Source organism: Siniperca chuatsi, linkage group LG18, assembly GCF_020085105.1.
Source record: "Siniperca chuatsi isolate FFG_IHB_CAS linkage group LG18, ASM2008510v1, whole genome shotgun sequence".
NCBI classification, from domain to species: Eukaryota; Metazoa; Chordata; class Actinopteri; order Centrarchiformes; family Sinipercidae; genus Siniperca; species Siniperca chuatsi.
The window spans coordinates 10,246,631-10,269,041 of NC_058059.1; the positions used below are offsets into that span (position 1 = coordinate 10,246,631).

At 39.3% G+C, this 22,411-nt stretch overlaps 1 protein-coding gene across 2 annotated transcripts in view; it reads right to left on the reverse strand.

Moving 5' to 3' along the window:
• Positions 1 to 2,078: 2,078 nt before the first annotated feature.
• The window catches only part of znf462 (zinc finger protein 462), a 52,940-nt gene continuing 32,607 nt past the window's right edge, over positions 2,079 to 22,411 (reverse strand). The window contains exons 5-13 of one of the 2 annotated variants that reach the window (XM_044173637.1): positions 20,405 to 20,820; positions 18,510 to 18,628; positions 16,439 to 16,636; positions 13,016 to 13,271; positions 12,691 to 12,830; positions 11,005 to 11,228; positions 7,902 to 8,247; positions 7,090 to 7,228; positions 2,079 to 6,326 (exon numbers count right to left, since the gene is read on the reverse strand). In XM_044173637.1, the coding sequence (XP_044029572.1) occupies positions 6,107 to 6,326; positions 7,090 to 7,228; positions 7,902 to 8,247; positions 11,005 to 11,228; positions 12,691 to 12,830; positions 13,016 to 13,271; positions 16,439 to 16,636; positions 18,510 to 18,628; positions 20,405 to 20,820 (2,058 nt within the window). In that variant the 3' untranslated portion in view covers positions 2,079 to 6,106. Of the gene's footprint in view, positions 6,327 to 7,089; positions 7,229 to 7,901; positions 8,248 to 11,004; positions 11,229 to 12,690; positions 12,831 to 13,015; positions 13,272 to 16,438; positions 16,637 to 18,509; positions 18,629 to 20,404; positions 20,824 to 22,411 lie in introns of both variants that reach the window. The other variant, XM_044173636.1, reaches the window with a different exon arrangement.

The following is a 22,411-nucleotide window of genomic DNA, read 5'->3' on the forward strand; positions in this document are numbered from 1 at the left end:
CCCCTCTGAAGTGGTGAGCCGCAGAGATTACAGTCTGATCCCTGGTGACTTGGAGATATTTTTAAGAGATGATGTTAGACGTGTGAAATAAAGACTTAGCCCTTTCTAAAATAGGCAGGAGAGGCAATGCAGAGGACGCGTGAAATTGAGACTTTCAATAGAAAGACACTAGAGATAGACTACTCCAAGTGCTGTGTTTTAGTGACACAAGGAGATGTTGACGAAATAAAAAAGACCTACAGTGAAAGATAAAGTGGAAACATAGCTGACTGAACCTTGTGGTATTCATGGTGCAAGAGCTGCAGCATTTCATGCATGTACATTACACAGACACACAAAGACGTACACAACAAGCACTCACGCCTGGTATTTGCAGGGTTTGTGGTTTTGGTCAGCAGAGCTTTTGCAGGGTGTGAAGTGGAGTAGAGTAGAGAGAGAGAGAGAGCAACAGAAGGGTGGAAGGGTGTAACACAAAGTGAAGGCCACTGAGATGCCTTCTCAGCCCAAAGCTATTTCCTGTGGACAAGCTGCCGGGACTATTATTGGTTGTTCCAGGGGCTCTGTGGATATGTTGCAAAGGAAATCCTATAGTATGTCACTGAAAATGGGAAACATGTTGCGCAAAAGCTACAATGAAGACATTTTACAAAGCACATGATTAACTTTGGAGGAGGTGTGAATTAGAGTGTGTCCACTGAGAATCACGAACAAACTGGTGTCCATCTGACTGTTGTTAACCATCCTAAGAATAATTGATATGAACAAACATAAGACTAATGGCAGGAATAAAACAAGACAAAGAGTCTACAGCCATGCTAGTGGCTCTATGAGGCTGTATTTAGGCAGAGTGGTGCTTTGAGCTAAATGCTAACATCAGCATGCTAACATGCTCACAATGACAATGTTAACATGCTGATGTTTAGCAGGTATTATTTTGACCATGTTCACCATCTAAGTTTGGCGTGTTAGCATGCTAACATTTTCCAATTAGCACTAAACACAAAGTACAGCAGAGGCTGATAGGAGTGTCATCAGACATTTAGTCATAAACTAAAGTATTTGACAAATTTTAATTCTGACCTAATGATGGCACTAGATGAAAAGTCAGGGGATCACCAAAGTTATTACAATTCATCCTCTGGGGAACATGAATGTCAAATTTCATGGCAATCCATCTAGTAGTTTTTAAGATATTTCAGTCTGTACCAAAGTGGTGGACCGACCAACTGCCATCCCTAGAGCCACTGGCATGGCTAAAAATATATTTTGCTTAGAAACCTTCTCAACACTGGGATTCTCTGGAAAATTATCATTTTCATCCAAAGATTTAAGCAAATAATGTTATTTTAGTAAGATAAGGCTTGCTCCAATGAAAGTCAGGTATTTGTTCCTCCTGGTCACTTCCTTATGGCCTTTTGAGGAGACCTCAGATGCAAATATAGCTGTTTCAGCCCTTCTCACTGCCACAAACTGTAAATGATTGCCTAGCCTCTTTTTTTTTTTCTTACGATCAAGATGAAGCAGATATGCCCACTCCTTCTATAGTGTTCAGCTACCTGGAGACAGACATTTACTTTGGCTGGGTATTTGTATAATACAATAAAGCAAATAAAAATGTCGGCCTCTTCCTATGAGAATCATATCCAACATAAACTGTAAGTAATGATATGAAGTACTCACTATTTGATCAAATTTGATAATGATCGTTGGTGATTACTTCCTCTGGCATCACTTTGCCCTTGACAGTGAAACACTTCACTTACACCTTATTCTCATTTTGCTATTCAGGAAGCTGGCTTATCAGGGAATTTTAATACTTTGACATCTATGCTGATTTGCATAATTCACAGATTTAGAGGGCAGCGGTAGTTACATATCACACACAAGGAAGTGATATTATGGGCGATATCAAGTGTATCAAGTCTGCAGATATATATAAAAAATTAATATAATAGAATAATATAAAAAGACAAACAGTAGCTCAGTCTTAATCCTTAACATTTTAGTGTTAAGAAAGGAAAAGTCACATTTTAGAGCCCTAATTGAATTTGTGTCTGCACAAAGAGGAGATAACACAATTAACCGTTATCTGATAACTTTATTATCAAGTTAAAAAAGACAATGAATTACAATATTTACAGAATATCCAGAGATAAATGGAATAAAATTGTAAACAATCATTCTAGGCAACATCACAACCCACCATCAGGTAATCAGATTTATATGGGAAGAAAGGCAAGAAGGAGAGATTCTAGTGTCAAACTATGGAGACAACAGTCTGAAAAGAGAAATGCATCGGAAACAAACTAAACATATATACAAGTATCCAGTGTGTTGTCAGCAGGGGCGTAACTTTGGGTAAACTGGGAATATTACAGTCTAGAGACTGCACACAGTGAGGGATTCATAGTCATTTTCTATTAAAATTATCACAGAACAACAAACAATTTGGGGTTGACAGCTTCATTACCCAGATTGTCCCAATTTATCATCTGCTTTACTGGGCTTTCAAGCTGGGCAACAAGCTGCCTTACAAAGCTTATGTCTACAACAACAGTTTTCAAACAGTTTCACTTTCAAAAAGCTACAAGCTGGTCCTGAAAAACAGAAAAAAGGGCTTTGATATTCAGCACCATCCCAACCGGTTTTTAAGGTATTGCAAGGACTGAGAAGCATAGTGGGGCTGCTACATTCCCACCTATTGTTGATTGGGTAGACTACGGGCAGGCATACTTGGAACAAGTGAGCTGATGCCCTTACTGGTCATGGATAGAAGATACTGGAGTGTCAGATGTTGGAGCGGACAAGAGTGAGCTAGATCACAGAGGGATCTATAGGTTGACTGGGAACCCAGATGGTGGCCAATCCCAGAAAAGGACCAAGCAGTTTAGGTAAATGCCCCCAAAGGAACAATTTTTTTCTTGTCTCTTACTTTGCCATGTTTTTCTCCTTCACAATAAAAGCCCTGGCCATTAATTAGCAGAGAGCTGCATCATTTTCCTTCTCGTGCTTTAATATTGTACAACCACACTGCTCTTCCTATCTGCTCATTCTCATTACAGTACAAAAAAGGAGATATTTTTCATTGTAACCAGACATTGTACAACAGTGTAATAATGTTGGAGTGGGGACTCAAAAAGCCCCTAAGGGTAAGCTATCATCTTTAGATTTCTTTTTTTTTCTCTTTTTTTTTTAAATGAGAACACCTAAAGGAAAAAAGGGTTGAAGTATCCTTTCTGAAACACCACAGTTCAAACACTTAAACGAGTAGTTTTGTTTTCTATACATGGCTGCAAACATGTAGTTTACCTGGGTTACATCCATAGAACCCAGATTCCCATTTCCATCAATGGTTCAATGCTCAGGAAGGACAATCACAGCAGCAAACACAGCAGGCTTGGTAAATATTTTGGTACCAAGAACACAACTGCATTAATTGTGCTCCTCTGCAAATTTGACAATGTATCAATGTTATCAGCCATTTTATTCCAGGCTGTTTAACGTTGCTTATTGGTCTTATTGGAATTGGACATAAATTTGACCCAATTGCTATTCATTATCTTATAAGGCTTTAGGGCATTCAAGCAGCAACTTCCAACAAATACAATCTCTGCCTTTTGTCAGTATCAACAATAACGTGACAACTTTTTCTAAAAAGAAGCACACAATGCAGGCTATGACAGTGTTAATACAGGATGAGAATTTAAAGGGGTTAAAGTTGGGGGATTTGACACCTTCAACATACAGTGCCAGTGGCAAATACACTCTCTATACGTGGAAACAAAAGGTTTTAGGGCTTTCTGACCTGGTTATACTTGTCTTTTCAGTGCATCCTATCATGTCAAAACCGGACAATAGACTGTAGAAAAACATGTCTGCAGTGTCTGTGGCATTAGCCATAAGTTTCTGACGGGACGTTTTGAAGTGCTCGATTTGAGTTTAATCCTTGATGCCAGCCTGTCAGTCATTTGGAACCTAAAAATACGAATTTGGGTGATGTTGAGGAACCTGGATGGAGTTGAGGTAATCACCAGGGCTGACTGTGAAAGGCAGAGACATCTGTCAATCAAGCAAACATGGCTCCAAACATACCCATTTTAGCATGGAATTTCATTTGTGGCACTCACAGCATTAAAAAAAAAAACAATAGCAGCATTTCTTTCCATAAACAGCATTGCCCTTCACTCCAGATAATAGAGTACAACACACTGAACACACTGTCAGTTTTCATAGGGACTATTTATTTGGTAGAACATTTTTCAATGCTGTGAGTATAACAAATAAAATTCCATTCACTTCCATTGGATCAGCAGAAATCCCCGAAACAGATATCTCCAAACCTTGGCAAATAAACCAAAGCTATGTGCATGGCTAAATACCACTAGAGGTGGATAAGAATCAATCTATCTATCTATCTATCTATCTATCTATCTATCTATCTATCTATCTATTCAATCCATCTATCTACAGTACAGTATATATATTTGTAATCTGGTTGAACCGACACTTTAAGCCTCAACATCCTCTTTGCTACTGTTAGCATTTCCTGTTTAGATGCTAAACTACATTTCTTTGTACTTGTACTTACTTGTGCAATTACAATAAAATTGAATCTACTTTAATCTAATCTGATCTTAATTAAACAATGACTTTCAAAATTGCCATTAAGGCACGCATCAGAAGACGTGAACCTAGCTGTTGAGGCCATAAATTCTGGTGGAAAAAAACTTGACTTTATATTTTGAAAGAGAAGTTGGGTGATTTTACTTGGGATTTTTTTAAAAGCAATTAAAGCCATTTAGTGGCCATTAGAGGAACTGCATTTTAAGGCACTTGCGCTCTGGCTTCAACACTCAGCCGTGGTGGTCAACACTGGGTTTGTGCACAGTGTAATTCAGCCAGCCAGATCACACCCAGAGGCAATCTGGGTCGCACATACGGATATATCATTTAAAGCACGCCTCCTCCAAACTTTGCATTTAATAATCATTTGTGGATGCACATACAGTATGTGGACAGAGCTGGATTCTGGCAGATCAAATTACAAATTTTGCACTGATAAGACAAGTGTAATCTCTGTCTATTGATTATGATTGCAAATATTACGCCACTGTTGTTAAAACCTGTAGTTGTGTTCCTGGTTGGTTCCTGGTTCCTATGCTCAACGGATACCGATATCATATGGATTCAGTCATGACACATTAAACATGTTGTTATATTGATCTGCTGAGTGCAGAGGTTAACTGTGATATTGTTTAACCTGGACTACAAACAACACAATATTTTACAGGGGAAGGGAGATTTAAACTAAACCCATTATTTCCATGACTTCATCAGTGAAATTACTGGATAACAAAATAGTACAGTCAAAATTCGAAGGGTGCCACAGGCTGAAGGCTTATACGCAGTATAATATTAAGGGACCTAAAATATAGCAATTTGCTACAAACATTGGGGGACATTGTCAGTATTTCTACAAATGAAAAAAACATGATTTGTGATTTTACTAAAATATATAAGGTGCGACTCTTCCTCAAGGAATACTTCTACACATTTAACACAAGGATAAGATGAAAAAAGTCTCAAATTTCAACAAGAAAAAAGAAAAGGTAGCTCTACAGTGGGCCACAGTTGTAAATGCTTTCATATCTTGTTTGTTCCTTTTAGGTACATTTACAGTAACCCTGTTTTGGATGAGCAGGGGGGAGTGTAAAAGGTGCTTCAAATAATAACATGCTAAATTTAGTTAATCATTTTGGACAACATTCTTTATAAATAGCTTAGTTTTATCTAGGTGGGCTCTTTCACTGTAGATTTGACCAGAATGTCAGCAATAAAGAGTTCTGTTCACTATTGGTTACCAATATATTAATATCTGTCCTAGGGGACTGCCCATTTAAAGAGCTCAGCCGTTTTATGCAGCACAACCTAATACTTAAATATGTAAAACCTAAAATCTAGTAATGTGCCAACTCATAAGAAGTCACTCTTTTTCAGTTTCAATCTTATTGTTTCCTTTGTAGTCCTATTTTAAGATCCAACTCAGTGCTAATCCTACCCAATGTTATCAGTTTCTAGCACAATATCCCAAGAGGCCACAATCAGTTCAACCAAACTGTTGATCCTTTTTGGTGTCAAGCATTTCTTTGTCTTCCACATACTGGCTTTGACTTCTCAGTGATAGCTCAGCGGGGTTCCCTTCCTCTTTTCTGTTGCTGGAAAGGTCCAATCCTGTGTCCATCAGGACTGAGGAGCCAGTGGAAGATGACGCTGAGGCCTCTATTACGGAGGTGGTGCTGGTGTCCATTCGGCTGTTGTTAACCATCCTAACAATGAAGGACGGAGCAAAAATAAGTGCTTCTAACATGTGGAAACATATGAACAAATAAGAATAATGACAGTGGGGGTACAATTTTAAATATGTAGATATACAGAAATAAAACAGGACTAAAAGTCTACAGCTATGCTATACGCTCTGTGAGACTGTACTTAACTACAGCTGAGCTCAATGCTAACATGTTCACAATGACAATGCTCACATGCTAATTTTTAGCAGGTATGTTTGCCGTGTTCACCATCTTAGTTTAGCATGTTAGCATCCTAACGTTTGCTAATGAGCACTAAACATAGTGCAGCTGAGGGTAATGGTAATGTCATTAATTTTGCAGGTATTTGGTCATAAACCAAAGTACTGGACAAATTTGAAAATTTGACTTGATGATGGCACTAGATGAAAAGTCAAGTGATTGCAAGTCATTATGATTCATCCCCTGGGGACCATGACTGTCTGCACCAAATTTCATGGCAATCCATCGAATACAATCCATAGAGCCATGCCACTAACATGGCTAAAAACTGTTCCTTGCAGTACAGCATTAAGAAAGATAGTTTCCTCACCATGTGTAACCCTGAAGTCTGAATGCACAGACTCATGCCTTTACCAAATAAAGACTGACCTAAAGGTCCACATTGTTGACCTGACCAGAAAGTCAGGTAAAGAGGACCATGGTGGCTTACTGTGTAAAGAAAGTACACAACCTCACACACAAAGAGAGAAGAAGAAAAAGAAATATAGGAAAAAATACTAACATGCCATGTCGAAGGACATGTCGTTCCCACTCGAGGCTGTTGGTGAAGCAGCGCCCACAGAACTCACAGGGGAGACGCTTCTCTACACCGCTCGGCCCAGAGCTGCTGCTGGTGCTGCTGGTGGGAGATGCAAGGACTTCTAGGAAATAGAATTCAAATGATAGGTCAGCCTCAGAACAGAGTAATTTCACAAGTGCTCATTTCCTATTTGTTACAATATTTGAAAACAATAGAAATATTTATTGCTATAGTGTATTTATTATCAGGCAATCCGTTTTTCATACATAATTACACATCACTCACAGAGTGGAAATGCTTAATGTATTAGAAATGAAAGGTGGCTCAGTTGTATACCAGGGATGATCAGTAATATTTTGGTATGAAATCTACTTTCTCCTTCAGTGAGCAACCAATACCAGTTAAGTATACTCAGTGAATTATAAGCTAGAAGAATGAAATGAGAAAATCAATTCAGAATTACAATGAGACTTTGGCTATTTTGGAAGACAAACACTGCTCATGAAGAATAGCTAAAATGCATTATACGGGACTTCCAAGATAAACAATATTCCAGAAGTATGATTGTTTTCTTACATATGGGCCCATTTATTTGGCTTTAAAGGAGACACAGGAGATTTTTCACACAGATCACAATTTGATATAAAATAACTGAGAACAGAAAAAGACAGAAAATGGCTTTTCAGCAGATACCCATTTATAGTGTAATCCCAAAAGGTTTTGTAAAGAAATCTGTTGTGCAATAGGCTCATTTACAGCAGTTCAGAGACCAGTATTACTTCATCTGTATTTACCTTGTAGGGCAGGCCTCTCTTCCTCCACCTCCTTGACTTCTTCTTCATCTTCTTCCTCCACCTCCTCCTCCTCCTCTTCCTCCTCCTCCTCTTCCTCATCCTCTTCCTCCTCCTCTTTGATGTTGTCCTCTATCTCCTCATCATCCATCTCTCTCTGTTCCTCCACTATGTTCTCCATAATTTCTGGTCCTTCGTTGTCCTCCTCCTCTGCAGCAGCTACTTTCCCATCTGCAACCATCTCTTTAATTTCCCTTTCTTCTTCCTCCTCTGCGCTGCTCCCTTGTTCCTTTATCATCTCCAGCTGGTCCAGGTTGACCCGGCCCATCAGCTCGAAGTTACGGATAACCTGATCAGAAACAGGAGGTGTTAATCAGATGGGTATTGTGTGCTCTGAGCAGTACTTATCTGGTAGAACTGTGGGGATTTTCTTTTCTATTGCAGTTTGTTGAAGTCTTCAAAAACATCAACAGGTGAAAGGGTGGAAACTATATTTTGCACAAAGCATTACATTAATGTGTGTTTAGGTCTTTTCTTTTGTTATAAAGTGAATTGCAACTTAAGTTAATACATGAGTTTTAGGCATACAGAATCAGAACCTTTCTTATTGATATCAGTTTTATAAATTCTAGAACCTCTTTATGCAGATTTAACAACTGGATTAAGACAGTGCAGATGATGTTTGTATGGTTCTTGATGTATACCTCACTTTTTTTCCTGTTAATTTCTTGTAACACAAATCCACACCCTGCCTATATACAATATTCAAACCACAGTAAAAAATAAGTAAATGTTTTAGCAGAAGCCCATTTTTTCAACAGAACCTTTATGTTTTGGGGCTGGTTGAAATTTATATTAGCCCAAATACAACAACAGCTTTTGAAGGCAAAAACCCACCAGTCAGATGATGCCGGCAGCACCTACCAGTATCCATACAACACAAACAAAGCCCTGTACTGAGCTCTTCTAATTATAAACAAGAATAGTAAGTTTACAAATGTCAAAAGATAATCTACTTAGGCACATACCATCCAATAGAATAATTCCATATTCAAGGTTGAATCAAATAGATAAAATACCATAGAAAATTACTGTGTCAAAAGATGAACCTAATAAGTACATATCTTACAATAGAGAATTTAAATGCCAAAGGGTGGTTTACAGATATATATGGTACCAGTGCTGTTTGTCTATATGAATTTTACCTCATGAGGGTCTGAGGATCGTAAATAAAGTGAGTACAATTGACTGACAGTGTGTGTGATTTTTGGGTTCTTCCAAAGTAAAGAGTTTTTGATCCAACTAACCTGTCTGTACAGTTACTTTGTAGTAACTGTGACCTTGAGCTACAAGACATTTTACGTAGCACCATTTCTTTGCCAAATGATGGTCTGAATGAGAAAGGTGAGTATTGATGATATGCACATAAAAGTTTTGGCATGAAGGAACTCATTCAAAAGATGCTGTGTCGCTTCTCCTCACTGTCCCAGAGATGCTTCGTGCCTCCTCTGACCAATATCAGATTCTTACAAATTTCCAGAAATATCAATATCCCTCATAACAACTGGAGGCTTTCCAGGATTCTTCACCAAACATCCACAGATGCCATATTCTACCACCCAGGACCTTAATATCTAAAGCAATTATAGCTCTGACTTTCAATAATATAATTTTTTTTCAGAAACCTACACACATTGTTCAATGGCGGTAAAGTAGTCCTCTTGAAGCTGCAATCCATCTCATGTCTGCCACTAAACTTAACCCAAAACAATGATAAGAGTGCTGGACCATATACTAGCATGCAATGGGTAAAATCAGGGATCTAGTTATGTAAAGAACAGAAAATGATAACTGGGTGCCCTTTTTAAGTTTAATGTATTATAAACTTCTAAAATACCATCTGCATTCTCACATCACCTCATGAATTATCCCTGTTAAGGGAGAATGAGAGACGAAACCTTTTCCCTCCTGGATGCTGTCAGAATATACTGAAGCTCTAGCAATCTGATATGTATGCACCTCGTCATCTTATCCCACTGTATCATTCAGTAGCCATTTCACTGATATTTTTATCTCCTTATCTGTCAAGGCGCGCAGCATAGAGTTTAATTTTGGCTTTATAAGCTTGTGTAGCAATGTTGGTTTAATAGATCTCCTCCATGTGGTAATATTCACTTTTAAGGACTCTAAAGAAAGAAGTTAGAATGGAAAAATAAAACAGGCAAGGACAACAGTGTTTAAATTAGACAGTTTACTTACTTTCATAATCCTGACTGACTTTATGGTCCACTGTATTGGGATCTTCTAATAATTTCTCATGTAATAAAGTTTTATTACACATGTTGAAAATATTTTATCCCACACACACATACCTAACTGATAGCTGCAAGGGAATCATTAACAGGGGTTTCCCTGCCTATATTTAAGGTGGGCTGACATGGATTTTAATGTGAAACTGCTGCAGGAACCTGTAGTCAGTGGCAGTAGCTTATTTACATTTCAACTGATGTAAAAATCTATATTTCAGCTCCTTTTTGATCTTTGATCAGTGTGAACGGGCTAGGCAAAGAGCTTCCAACACTTACTGAAGTTTAGGGGAACCTAAAATCACCAAATAAACAAAGCCTTTTCCTGTGCTGTTGCTGCACTTTGCTGGGTATCAATTGTTGCTGTTTCAGTCTATGTGCACCCTCTTCCTACCTGCTGCATGGCATCACTTCAAAATGTGAATACAAGTACAATACAAGTTGCTTTACTGTGCAATGAGATCATAAAAATGCCACAGACTAGTTTTTTGGCATGCAAAATATTTTTGCTGTAACAATTTTAGAAGCTTTTAATGCTTTTTGCATGTAGTATTGTAGTTCCCTTACTATGCTACCGTAAGAAAAGATTTACACTGGACTACACTGGTGGCATTTATTTTTTCAAAGTTCTGGGTATCTGGGATTCAAATGTTTTCAGGATATCTGATGTATTTTTTACAATCCAGCAGCAGATTAATAAGGATGTAAATTGGATTTGGCATAACATTTTGATATAGGTATATCAATTTAAATTTAGTTGCACAAAACGTCATGTGCATCATTTGTGGACTGCAACTGACCTTGTGCTCAAGACGTAGATGCTCCTCTAGCTGGCTCCGTCGACTGCTGTCATAATAACAGAGCTGGCACTGGTAGGGTTTGATCTCAGCATGCTTGTGTAGGTGCAGCTGCAAGGCCTGGTCACTGGAGCATGTGAAGGTGCATTTGTGGCAACGGAACACCAGGCCCTGAAGGTGGCGCGACAGCTTGGAGCGGCTGACCTCCAGTGGACCCACACGCTCCTCTGGTGGAGGAAGAGAGATCAAAGTGGATTATTAGGTTGGAGAAAGGGAAGGGAAATAATGGCAGAGGAGAGGGACAGTGAGAGCTAACGTCAGAATGGGAAAAGGAGACAAAGGGGTGCAAGAGAGATACAGTATAAAATGACATTTGTTACATACACACATACACACACACACACACACACACACACACACAGTGGTAAAGGAAAAAGTAATCACAGTGGCTGTTACCTTTTGGTGGTTTTGTCATTTTCTCACTTTCAACACAAATACTTCCTAGATAGTCTCATATAAAAATTCCCAAAAAGGTGTTATCGACATATCACATATCAGTTCCATCACTCTGTGCTTGCTTTTACTCCAAGTGTTACCTTTTAGTTCTCATGAACGCTTTCATAAACTGTATGCAATGCCTTATTGATTATTCTATACTTGTGTTTACTTTGTTTGTATTATGTTTACATTTCATATAATGGAATACAAGGTGCATCTCAATGTTGACAGGAGAACATTTTGTGTTCAGTTTGTTAACCATTCAGAAAATATGTTTGATAAGCCCTAGCATTGTAGAACCTTCTTAAACCATTTAGTCACACCACATTACAATTGCCAACACTAGGGTTATGAGGTTTTCATTTGACTGTGATAACATTTAAAGGAATAGTTTGACATTTTGTTAGATGAGAAGATAGATACCACTCTCATGTTTATATGGTAAATGTGATGTTGGAGCCAGGAGACGGTTATCTTAGCTCAGCATAAAGACTGAAAACAGGGGTAAACAGCTAGCCTGACTCTGTTAGAATGTAAGAAAATCTGCCTACCAGAACCGCTAAAGCTCACTAATTAACATGTTGTTTCTCGTTTATTTAATCCGTACAAAAAAAGTGTGAAAATGAATGAAAGTTGTGATTTTATGGGAAGTAAACTGTAATTGCGAACAGCCGAGTGGGAAAAACAGTTCACGTCAGCCAAATTGTAATTCAGAGTTGGATATATTGGTATTTTCTGACAGTGACGGTATCTCCCACTTGTCAACAAACTGATGCCAACATGGCACCATCTAAATAAAATCCAACAGTAACACTAATACAATTGATTCAGCTAATTTAGGATAAGCTATACACAGTTTGTTGGTATCTGGTTTCACTGGTTAACAAACTGCAACAAATACGTCACACTGTAAAAGTAGTAAGGCTATTTTAGTAAGTCTAGCAGTTGGGGTAACCATCTCGGAATACTGCATGAACACTCTCAAGTGGGAATAACACAAGGTTTTCCTTTTTCTCCCATTCTACTGACATTGCGTGAATGCAGCATAATGTACCAGACTATTTCTTTTGGCCGAGCACAGTGACTTCCTGGAGTCACAGTGAGGGTGCCAGGCAACCAGCGGAGAAAAAATGTTGAACTATCCTTTTAAAAGTTTAATATGCCCCTGGTTCCATTTAGCATGATGTGTACCTCTGTGCAGGACAATGTGGTCAATCATATTGCTCTTGTGTTTGGTGTGGTAGAGGCAGAGAGGGCAGCGCAGGTCTTTAGGGAAGTCGTCAGGTGCGTTGTTGTTGTGACCGGCCTCCACATGCATGGTGAAGGTATTTCTGAGATAGATTCAGAGACAGAAAGAAGGATCTGGGAATTTATCCAGTGCTTGTCTATCTAGCATCTGTACAGTTGAAAACTCCCTGGAATGTATATTACTGTACTTTACATTAAAATTTAGCATACAGCATATACAACAGTATACAACAGTCATTTTCCCTGTCAAGCTGAAGTTTTTCCTTACTTGTAGCAGGTGAAAAAGGAACAGTCTTTGCACTTGAAGAGCTTCTTGCCACCGTGGCGGTCCCTGTAGTGCCGACGCAGGCTCTGCATGTATCCAGAGCTGAACTCACAGAACTCACAAGTGAGGACACCGTCTGGTCGATTGTCAGCCACTGTTGAGCCACCAGGTGTTGAGCCGGAAGACATGTGACTGCGGGAAGCCAGCTGGTAATGACTAAGCTGCTGACGAACATCCGCTGGCTCCAGGTATGATGGATCTGAGAGAGGGGCAGAGAAATTGAGGAAAAACTTGCTGTTTATTATATTGTAAAGTACTGTGCGGATTCAAGTGAAAATGGAACAGTTTATAAAATACAATACATTGTTAAAGATTAAACCAGCGGTTTACAACCTTTTTGGCCTGCAAAAAATCAGAGAAGAGTCCAAAGAATGAATGCATATTTATGTAGCAGAACTTCTTTTCTTCTTTTTTCACCCATTAATCATCTCACAACCCCTAGGTTGTGAAGCACTGTAATAAACTACCTAACTGTACATAAAGTAGTCAAACCAGCTCCGCTTCCACCAGCTACAACAGTGAAATACTACTTAAACATTGATGCATCAGTATTAACAATTAATAATGTAATATATAATAATATATCAGTCACAGGGGACATTTTCCGCAGAATGAATACTTTTTATACTTTAATCACAGTTATGTTACATGGCCACACCTCCACAGACCTCTGCATAACCCTGCGGGAAGGAGCCACATTGCCGGATTTTGTGTGAATGCAGCCAAAGCCACGCTTCATCCTGTCAGTGTGTGTGTGTAGCTCGGTCAAACAGACACACAGACCTGCAGCTCTTTATACATCCATGACACAGTCAGAGAGCAGAGGAGAGTGACGGAGATAGCAATGTAACCTGCTCGCTACATAGAGTCCCGACCTCACACCCTGCTCGCTGCCCAAAGGTTGACGCCCAGAAACGTCCCAAACACAGCAAAATAATAAGAAACTAAGAAAGTACAGGCAGAGTGCAGGGTCTCTGCAGATACAGACACAACCACATACTTCTAGTAGGTCATAAGTGATGATTGAGAGGGATTATTTTTGTATGAGTCTATAAGTAAGTGATCCCTGTACTTCATCCACCTCTGCTCTAGAGATATTTTTAGCGTTTTGGCATAGCACAATATATGTGTACAGGCTACCAGTATATTAGTATATTAGTAGGAAGTAATTGCTCTAACAAGAACACATTATTGCTGAAATTAAAATAATATATTTTTTGCTCATCTCAGGATTTTGGCACTAGTTTTCAACCCACAAGAGTCACTGTACATCTAAGACTTATGTTATTCCAATGCACATTTTTGCACAGCAGGATGGAGTTTAACCTAATTTATGCATCTTCTCCAAATCGATTCATCTGCCTCTTCTATTGTATTTATGAGAGATGTCTGATTATTTCTTCAAAAAGAAAATGCATATTCTGTACTCAAACATAGTATTTAATAAAAGGCTTTCGGCAGACAGCAGTTGACCCTTTCCCCTCTAAAGGAGACAAAACTAACGGGAATTTAGTTGTGCTCACACATTAATGTCCCCTCCCCCCTCACAGAGACAGAAGTATCACTTCGTCATCATTCGTCCCCTACCTCTTTCCCTCCTCATTCCCTTTCGCCAAGAGTCTATAATATCAGTGAGCAAGCTCATCTTCTTGTCCTACTTTGAGCCTCCAACACATCAATAAATAAACCACAGTGACACTAATAGAATATCTATCCATGTGAAAAATGCTTCATTCAGCACTCAAGAGTACGAGGAAGCATGGAAGAAAAAAATACTTTTCTTTTAAACTTTTACTTTATAAAATGCTTGAGATCCAATTTCTCACTTTTGCAGAGGAGGCAGCGGAATTCACACAAATCAAACAATGCCACGGTTGATTCATGCTTTTAATATCCTCTCTGCATTGTGGAGATGTATGGAGATGAGGCAGCAGATGGAGAGCAAATTCTGTCATAAGGCGGTGATGCGTCTTCTTTAATGGATTAACGGCCAAAACTGCCTATTACATTGCATAAATGAGAGGTGGAATACTTCTATGGGGAGTTGAAGAAGACAGGGGAGGAGGAGAACGCCTTAAAAATACTTTAAGGATGATCTTAAAGCAGCATAAAAAAGTGAGGATGGGGTTGAAGTTCAAACCATTTTTCAAGAAATAAAACTCACCACTAATTAGAGCTAATCAAATGTTAACCTTTTCAAAACAACCCCTCTATTCCACTGTAAATATCAGAATTTTAGACATTCAACTGAAGGTAGCTAGTTTGGCACGGTAGAGAGACATTCAATATGTCAGCTCTGATCTTTCTCAATGCTTCACTTGTCTTGGTAGAGCACAGCTGACAGTGTTGGTTGGTGCACTGAAGAATGCTACCCTGCTTCAGCTCCAGGGAAGATTCCACAGCTCCAGCAGCAAGGCGGCAGCTGCTGCCAAGAACAGTCTGCAAGCTAAGGCTGCGGCTGCACAGCCACTAAAACACCTACAACACGGCATCACATCAAGGAGTTAGCTGATACACCTACCTACAGTGAAGGTACCTCTTTGATAGAAATATTCTGTACAGAAAGGTGTCATAATCAACATTGAAGAAGGCTTAGGTAGTCAAACCTCAGCAGTCAAACTCCTAAATTCTCATTTAATGTATTCGATCTGTGCACACAACCCTTTCCCAAAAACCATGACACAGACTTGTTTATGCTGATTGCTGAATTCATATTTATAGCAAATCTAATGTGTTACATTGATAGTATAAAAAATGAAACCACCTTGAATGAAAAGGCCCACCAAAAAATGTACAATTTTTAGTCCAAACGTTGCCTTTCAAGTTTAGAATGTGAATGAAATAGCTCTAAAGTTTTATTTGATGACATTTCTTCTGCTACTTCATTTCCAAGAGCAGGATGTGTATTATATAGGTTATATACTGTATATGCTACAGCTGCAATGATTAGTCGATTCATTGATTAATTAAGCAACAGGAAATTAATCGGCAAATATATTGATAATCAACTTTTTTATTTTTTTATTTTTCAAGCAAAAATGCTGAACATTCGCTGGTTCCAGCTTCTCTGAGGATCTGAGGATTTGACGCATTCCTTTTTCATATAATGATAGTTAAGTGAATCTCTTTGGGCTTTGGACAGTTGGTCAAATTAAAGAAGATATCTGATTACAACTCCTTAGCTATGTGTGTTAGTTGCATTATATAGATGATAGAGGCCTATTTCTAAAAATATATTATTCCATTTTTTTAATCGAAACCCATGGATTCTGCTTTGATGCTCAATTGAGATTTTCCAAGTCTGGCTTTACAGGCCTATCATATGATCTTATATCTATTAAAATGACATTATGCAGGATCTCATACCATCCGGGTCCAAGGGAGTCTGCTCTGTGTTACTGGCCAGCCGGGAGGGCCTGAGGGCGGCATGAGCAGCCTGGGTAGCAGCCCGGAGTTTGGGGAGGGTCAGGGCCTCACCATGGTCTCTCAGAGAGTGCTCCTTCAGCTGGCTGATGGTCATAGAGGAGAAGGGACACGACAAGCACTTGTATGTGTGCTGCTCACCTAAAGGAAAATCAAAAATCATCAAGTCAATAATTTGACTACTATATGAAATTGACTGTACAAAGGCACTATTAGATAAGGATTTTCAGAGACTTGTAAATGATTGAAGATTCTTTAATAAACACATCCTCCACTACAAACAAAGTTATTCCCCTCTGAGCCAATCGGTAACAAGTCATCTTGTACTCACTTAGTGCTCCCTTTGGACTAATTAGTCAAGTCAAGTCAAGTCAATTTTATTTGTATAATGCATTTCATACACAGGTAAACTCAATGTGCTTTACAGTAAAACATATAAAACATGAAATAGAAAACACATATTTACAATACTCCACATAAATAAAATAACCTTTCAGCCACCCAACACACACACACATACATACATAAAATACAGTTTTTTATAACCCCTGTCCTATTCCTACTACAGCACTCACACATGCACTACAACAGGCGCACACAATAGCACACACACACAAACACACTTTAGCTTGTAAGCTTCTGTAGTTTGACTGCTTGTTGTTGTTGTCTTTCAATGAAAATGGCAACGGAGACCTGAATGGTGCAGATTGCAAAAGTCTGCCAGTGAGGGCTGATTTCAGTTGTCCACATCCATTGATGTCAGAATGACACAAGAGCAAACATTAAATAGAGTTTTGTGCAGGTTGGTGAGCCATGCATATGACTGTACTGATGCTGTTTTGACTACTGTGTGTGTTGGCAAACACTTTGGTAGAGTTTTGTAGCCATGGGGGCATAGCATCTTGCTTCCTGTAGCTGTTGGATATATTTACTTAACAACCTAATGCATGCAGCATCCTCAGGAGTGGTGCCATTACAACCAAATCTAATCTGACTGTATCGTATTCTTATCAGAAGTAAAAATAATTGGCACTTTAATTAATCAGTCTGAAACTTCAGGTTCTCCTGAATCAAATGCCACTTGATGCTGACTGCTAGAATAGGTTAGAAAAACAAAATAAATACAGGAGAGTCAGTCACCTCAAAAATTGTTCTAGGTCTTTAAGGGTTAATAAGAAAACTACTTCCTGATTGAACTGTTTCTGGTAAGAACATGTTTGGAATAAGACAATCAATCCAAAGTATTTTTAGCTTGTTGGACAGCAAGCAAGGACACAAAGGTAAAGAACTGAAATGTAACGCTGATTGTTTTCACAAAGTGTACAAAATCACCAAACTCCACTTTTCAAATGTAATCGCAACTCAAAATTGGTTTGTGTCAATTATCCACAGCAGTTGTTAACTCTTACTGCTGTTTCTTGTTCTCTCCAATCAGACAGTTGAGACCACTCAAATGCCTTTTGAAAATTGGCCTTTCTAGTTTGCAAGTCTTAAGATTGTTTCTTTTGCTCATGTATTGATCGCTCAGGTGGAGCTTTTTTGCATTTGCTTGAATGTCTGTCTTTGTCTGCTGTCTGGCTCCCTCAAAAACAAAAAACAATCACAGGCAAAGAGCCACATCTAACTAAAGACACCTGTATGCCTTCACCTTTGTAACACGCTGAGGGTTTCTCACTATATTCCCAAATAAATAATATTAACAATAAATTCATCTGGGCAATTTGTGCTCAAATCTGAATCCAAATACGATTATTTTGGATGTGCTTAATTAGGTGTATCTAATGTACTCAGTGAATGGTGAAGCTGCTCCTCCCGCTAATCCACTAGTTGCATTGTGCTGCATAAGCTAAATCAAGCACAGCATCGTTATGTGGAAGATGATAAACAGGAGGCTGCTATTCTGGCCCAGGAATACCTTGTTAGTCATGGATACAGCTGTAAGATGCGATTTAATGTATGTGTGTGTGTGTGTGTGTGTGTGTGTGTGTGTGTGTGTGTGTGTGTCTGTTTTTACCTGTGTGTGCCTTATGCAGGTGGCTCTTCAAGCGACTCACGTAGGCAGATTTAAAGGGGCAGAGTTTGCACTTGAAGGGCTTGTGGTGCCCATGGTGAGACTGCACATGTCGGTCCAGACTGGCAATGAGATGAGACGAAATATACAAAAAACAAGAAGGGAGGGATATGAGATAAGAGGATAAAAGACATAAAAAAAACAGATGAAATGAGGACAAAAGGATAGCAGATAAAGAGAGAAAGTGACAAGGATAGAGTACAGGAAAGAAAGAGAGAGAGCTCTACTCTACAGCATCCACTTTGATGATTTCAACAGCAGGGTTTTTCAGCCGCATCTAAAGCACTCGATTCTGTTTACCTCACAAACAACAGGCGCACATTTCCAGTGACTACAAAACAAGGAGCCGTGGGGTGAACTCATCTACCCACAATCCCCTGGTGGGAATGAGTGCGTGAGTGCCTGTGGGGACGGTGGCTGTGTTTTTAATGCCAGCCTCCTAGGTGGCATGGGAATGCGGCTTCTTTCTGGGTCAGGGCACATACAGTACAGAGGGATTACACCTGGGAGCTCAGAGGAGATGAAGACTCTCTCTTTCCCTCTCGCTCTGTGTCTCTGTGATGGATAAAACAAATCACACTACCAAAATGTCTGTCTCGTTGTAATGTTTGTCTTACTCTCCTAGGAGGCAGGAAATCTTAGAGAAGATTGAAGATTCAAAGGGATTGCAACAGGGTAAACAGAAAAAGGTGTAAAATTGTGCTCTGTACAAAATAAGATCCATCTGATTTGTAGAACAGCTGGTGTAAGACTGGTATGGTATATAAGGGTGAGAGTTTCAAATATACTGCTACCAGGGCATATTGTAAGGGTGCGGGTATACTGATCTATCACTGACAACACATTTTTGCATGGCCTTTTAGACACCTCTCAAAGTGGAAGCAAACCTGGCAGGATCAGACATATCACTAGCCTCAAAAGTTGTAATCCTAAAGATTTACATGAGATCAAACCCTATTCTATAATTACCACACAATATAGTAGTTTTCATTGTTTGGGGCTAAGTCTGCCATTCCCGCACTGGATTTAAATTGCCTTCACATGCATGAGGGATTCACAGGAAATTATGTATGCATGTAATCCAGCGTTACTGTTTGTAATTTTACCTCATTAATACCAGCCTCACTGTTTACGGTTCCCCTCCCACAGCCATTTCACAGCTATACTGAGTTATTCTAATGTTAACCAAACATTTCCTACTGATGCTGCTTCAGATTAAAAGCATTCAACTGGCAAACCACGGGGTGGCTTTTATTGTGAAGCAGACACAGGAAAGGTAATCTGTTTATCACCAAGGTTAGAGCTTGTTGCGTCTACAAAAACAACATTTTCAGAATTTTTTTGTCAGCAGATCATGGGCACCATGGGCAGCAGTGAAATCAGATTGCGGTTGCAATTATTCACAACTTCTTTTCAATTATTCATTACCATTTAAAACAAGGTAATTTTGTTTGGTTGCATTATAAAAAGATATACCAGTTGCTCTTTTGTTGTATTTCAGAAAAAGTAGCTCATCAATGAGTGTTTGCTGTAGTGTAAACATGCTGATACCATTAGTAACCATGGGTGTCGCCAAATCAGCCAGGACTGAAATCTTTAGGATTACAACTTGAACTATCCTTACTGAAAAGCAAACATGAAAGGAACTGTGCAGTCAGAATAGATCAATGTTCAATGGAGTATCAATGGATGAACAGATTATCACTGGTGAAAAATACATTTACCTTGGACAAAGTTGTAGATCTAATTTACTCCTTATAAAGTACCATCCTATATACAGGGGACTCAGGAAACAATGTTAGAGGTATCAATTATAGACCCTGCTCCACCCTACTTACTTGTGTCTGAAGGGTGAGACGAACTGGCAGTACTGGCAGCTGTATTTGTCTTCTCTGCTGAACAGTGCCATGGCTGAGTGGCTCCTCTCATGGGACCTCAGTCCCTGCATGGACATGAAGACTCGATCGCACTGGGCACATGGGTGACCCCCTGCTGTTAATCGCTGCTTCAGTTGGTCCTCTGACACCACAGCTACAGGCATGAGGGCCGCTGCCTTTCCTTCATCAGCATCCATTTCTGGTTCCAGTGTCTCTGCGGCAACAGCAACACCACCAGAGGCTGTGGAAACCAAGGGTGAACCCATCATTGTAGCCGCAGGTCTCTCGAGGCCATCTGCTTCAGCTGCTTCATCCCCCTCCAGGTCACCATTAGTTAGGCTCTCTGAAGGCAGGGTCAGGGGGACCTCGCTGACTTCCTGCTGCACAAGACAAAGAGGAGAAGATGTCTCAGATGTTCAGTAACCTTTCTGTGCCAGTTGATTTTGTCTGTCAAAGCCTTTTCGTTATGTGGATGCACAACACTGCAATAAAAGGAGAAAGATTAAGGGTAACAATTTATTTGGATAGCCCAATGTTGATACTCAACCAACTACCAGATGACGAAAGTAGCTGTTCATTCAAGTATCACTTAGAGTTTGGCACCAATAAAACCTTTTTGCGAGATCAGGCAAATCATGTTAACAGCAGATAAACAACAGTTAAGCATCAGTCTAACACCTCTAGTTCTGTATATGCTGTATCAGCACAAACATTTTCAAGTAGGTTTCAGTTACAGCTCTCTCACTCACACTCTGTATTGTCAATGGAATACATTTATGCTTGAGTACTGACTATTGGAAGATCAACATGTAGGTATTTCATTGACCTGAAAGCCTTTCTATGCAACACATTTCCCTGAAATACTTGTCAAGCTGCAGTGTGAGCCCATATGAGGGCAAAATGAAAGTTTCTGGTCCAAGAACAAATGACTGAAAAACATGACTGGGTCGAGTCCAGTATAGGCAAGCCTTAACAGTAACCTTAGGCTAACTCCAATCCTGACCTGAAAAGTCTGTTGTCTGCTGGTATTTACTGACACGCCATACTTGGTTGATATTGAGCTGATTGTACTATCCAAATGGAATGTGACATGAAAATTGGAGTCCAACCCCTTGAATCTGTTCAGGAGCTTTGTTACATATCATTCCAAACTCTCCTCGATCTTTTTCATATATCTCTCAATCATCTAACTCTAAGAATAAGAATAAATGCAATAAAATACTTCTTAACAAAGTCAGTCACAATATGCACCCAGTCCTATCTTTATGCCAAACCACAAGCATTTATAGTGATTAATAAACTTTCTGTTTGGCTACTAAACCTATTTCATTACTAGCTGCTGCTGATGCTAACTCACCCAGAGAAGAAATTGGTTGATAGGAAACTATCATGCAAAAACACAGATAAAGAGGTAAAACAGAAGACCTCGCACATTTGCACATCTACCAACAACAACACGAACCAACTGCAAAACAAAACTCCTCCATCTATTTCTTCTTCCTCCTTTTGCTGGAGTGCAGGCTGGTTTCTGTAGTTCTGTAGTTTCTGTAGTGGACAGACAATCACCATGACTTTTTTATTGCCCAGAGGAAGCTCATTCTTTCTGTGGAAGGACCTGACCCTGCACTTCATGCAGCCATAAATAAGATGTGGCATCCACAGGCCCAACCTTGCCATCCAGTCTGCCCTGACTGCACTGCCAGCCTGTTCTTCATCCAACTGTATCAGAAACCATTGCAGTTCTAGAATTGAAACTGTACTCATGATACTATAAAAAGCAGCATTTATTTTTACCCTTTGCAATGTGTAAAATATACAGTATATTCAATCTGGTAGAGATGTTGTACATCGTCATGGTGATTATGTTGTAGGCCATCAATGCTTGCAGTTAACCCATAACCCTGGCAGGGTAAGTACCATTAGCTACACTGGTTAAGATTTTAGCTCATATACTGAACATACCTAAAA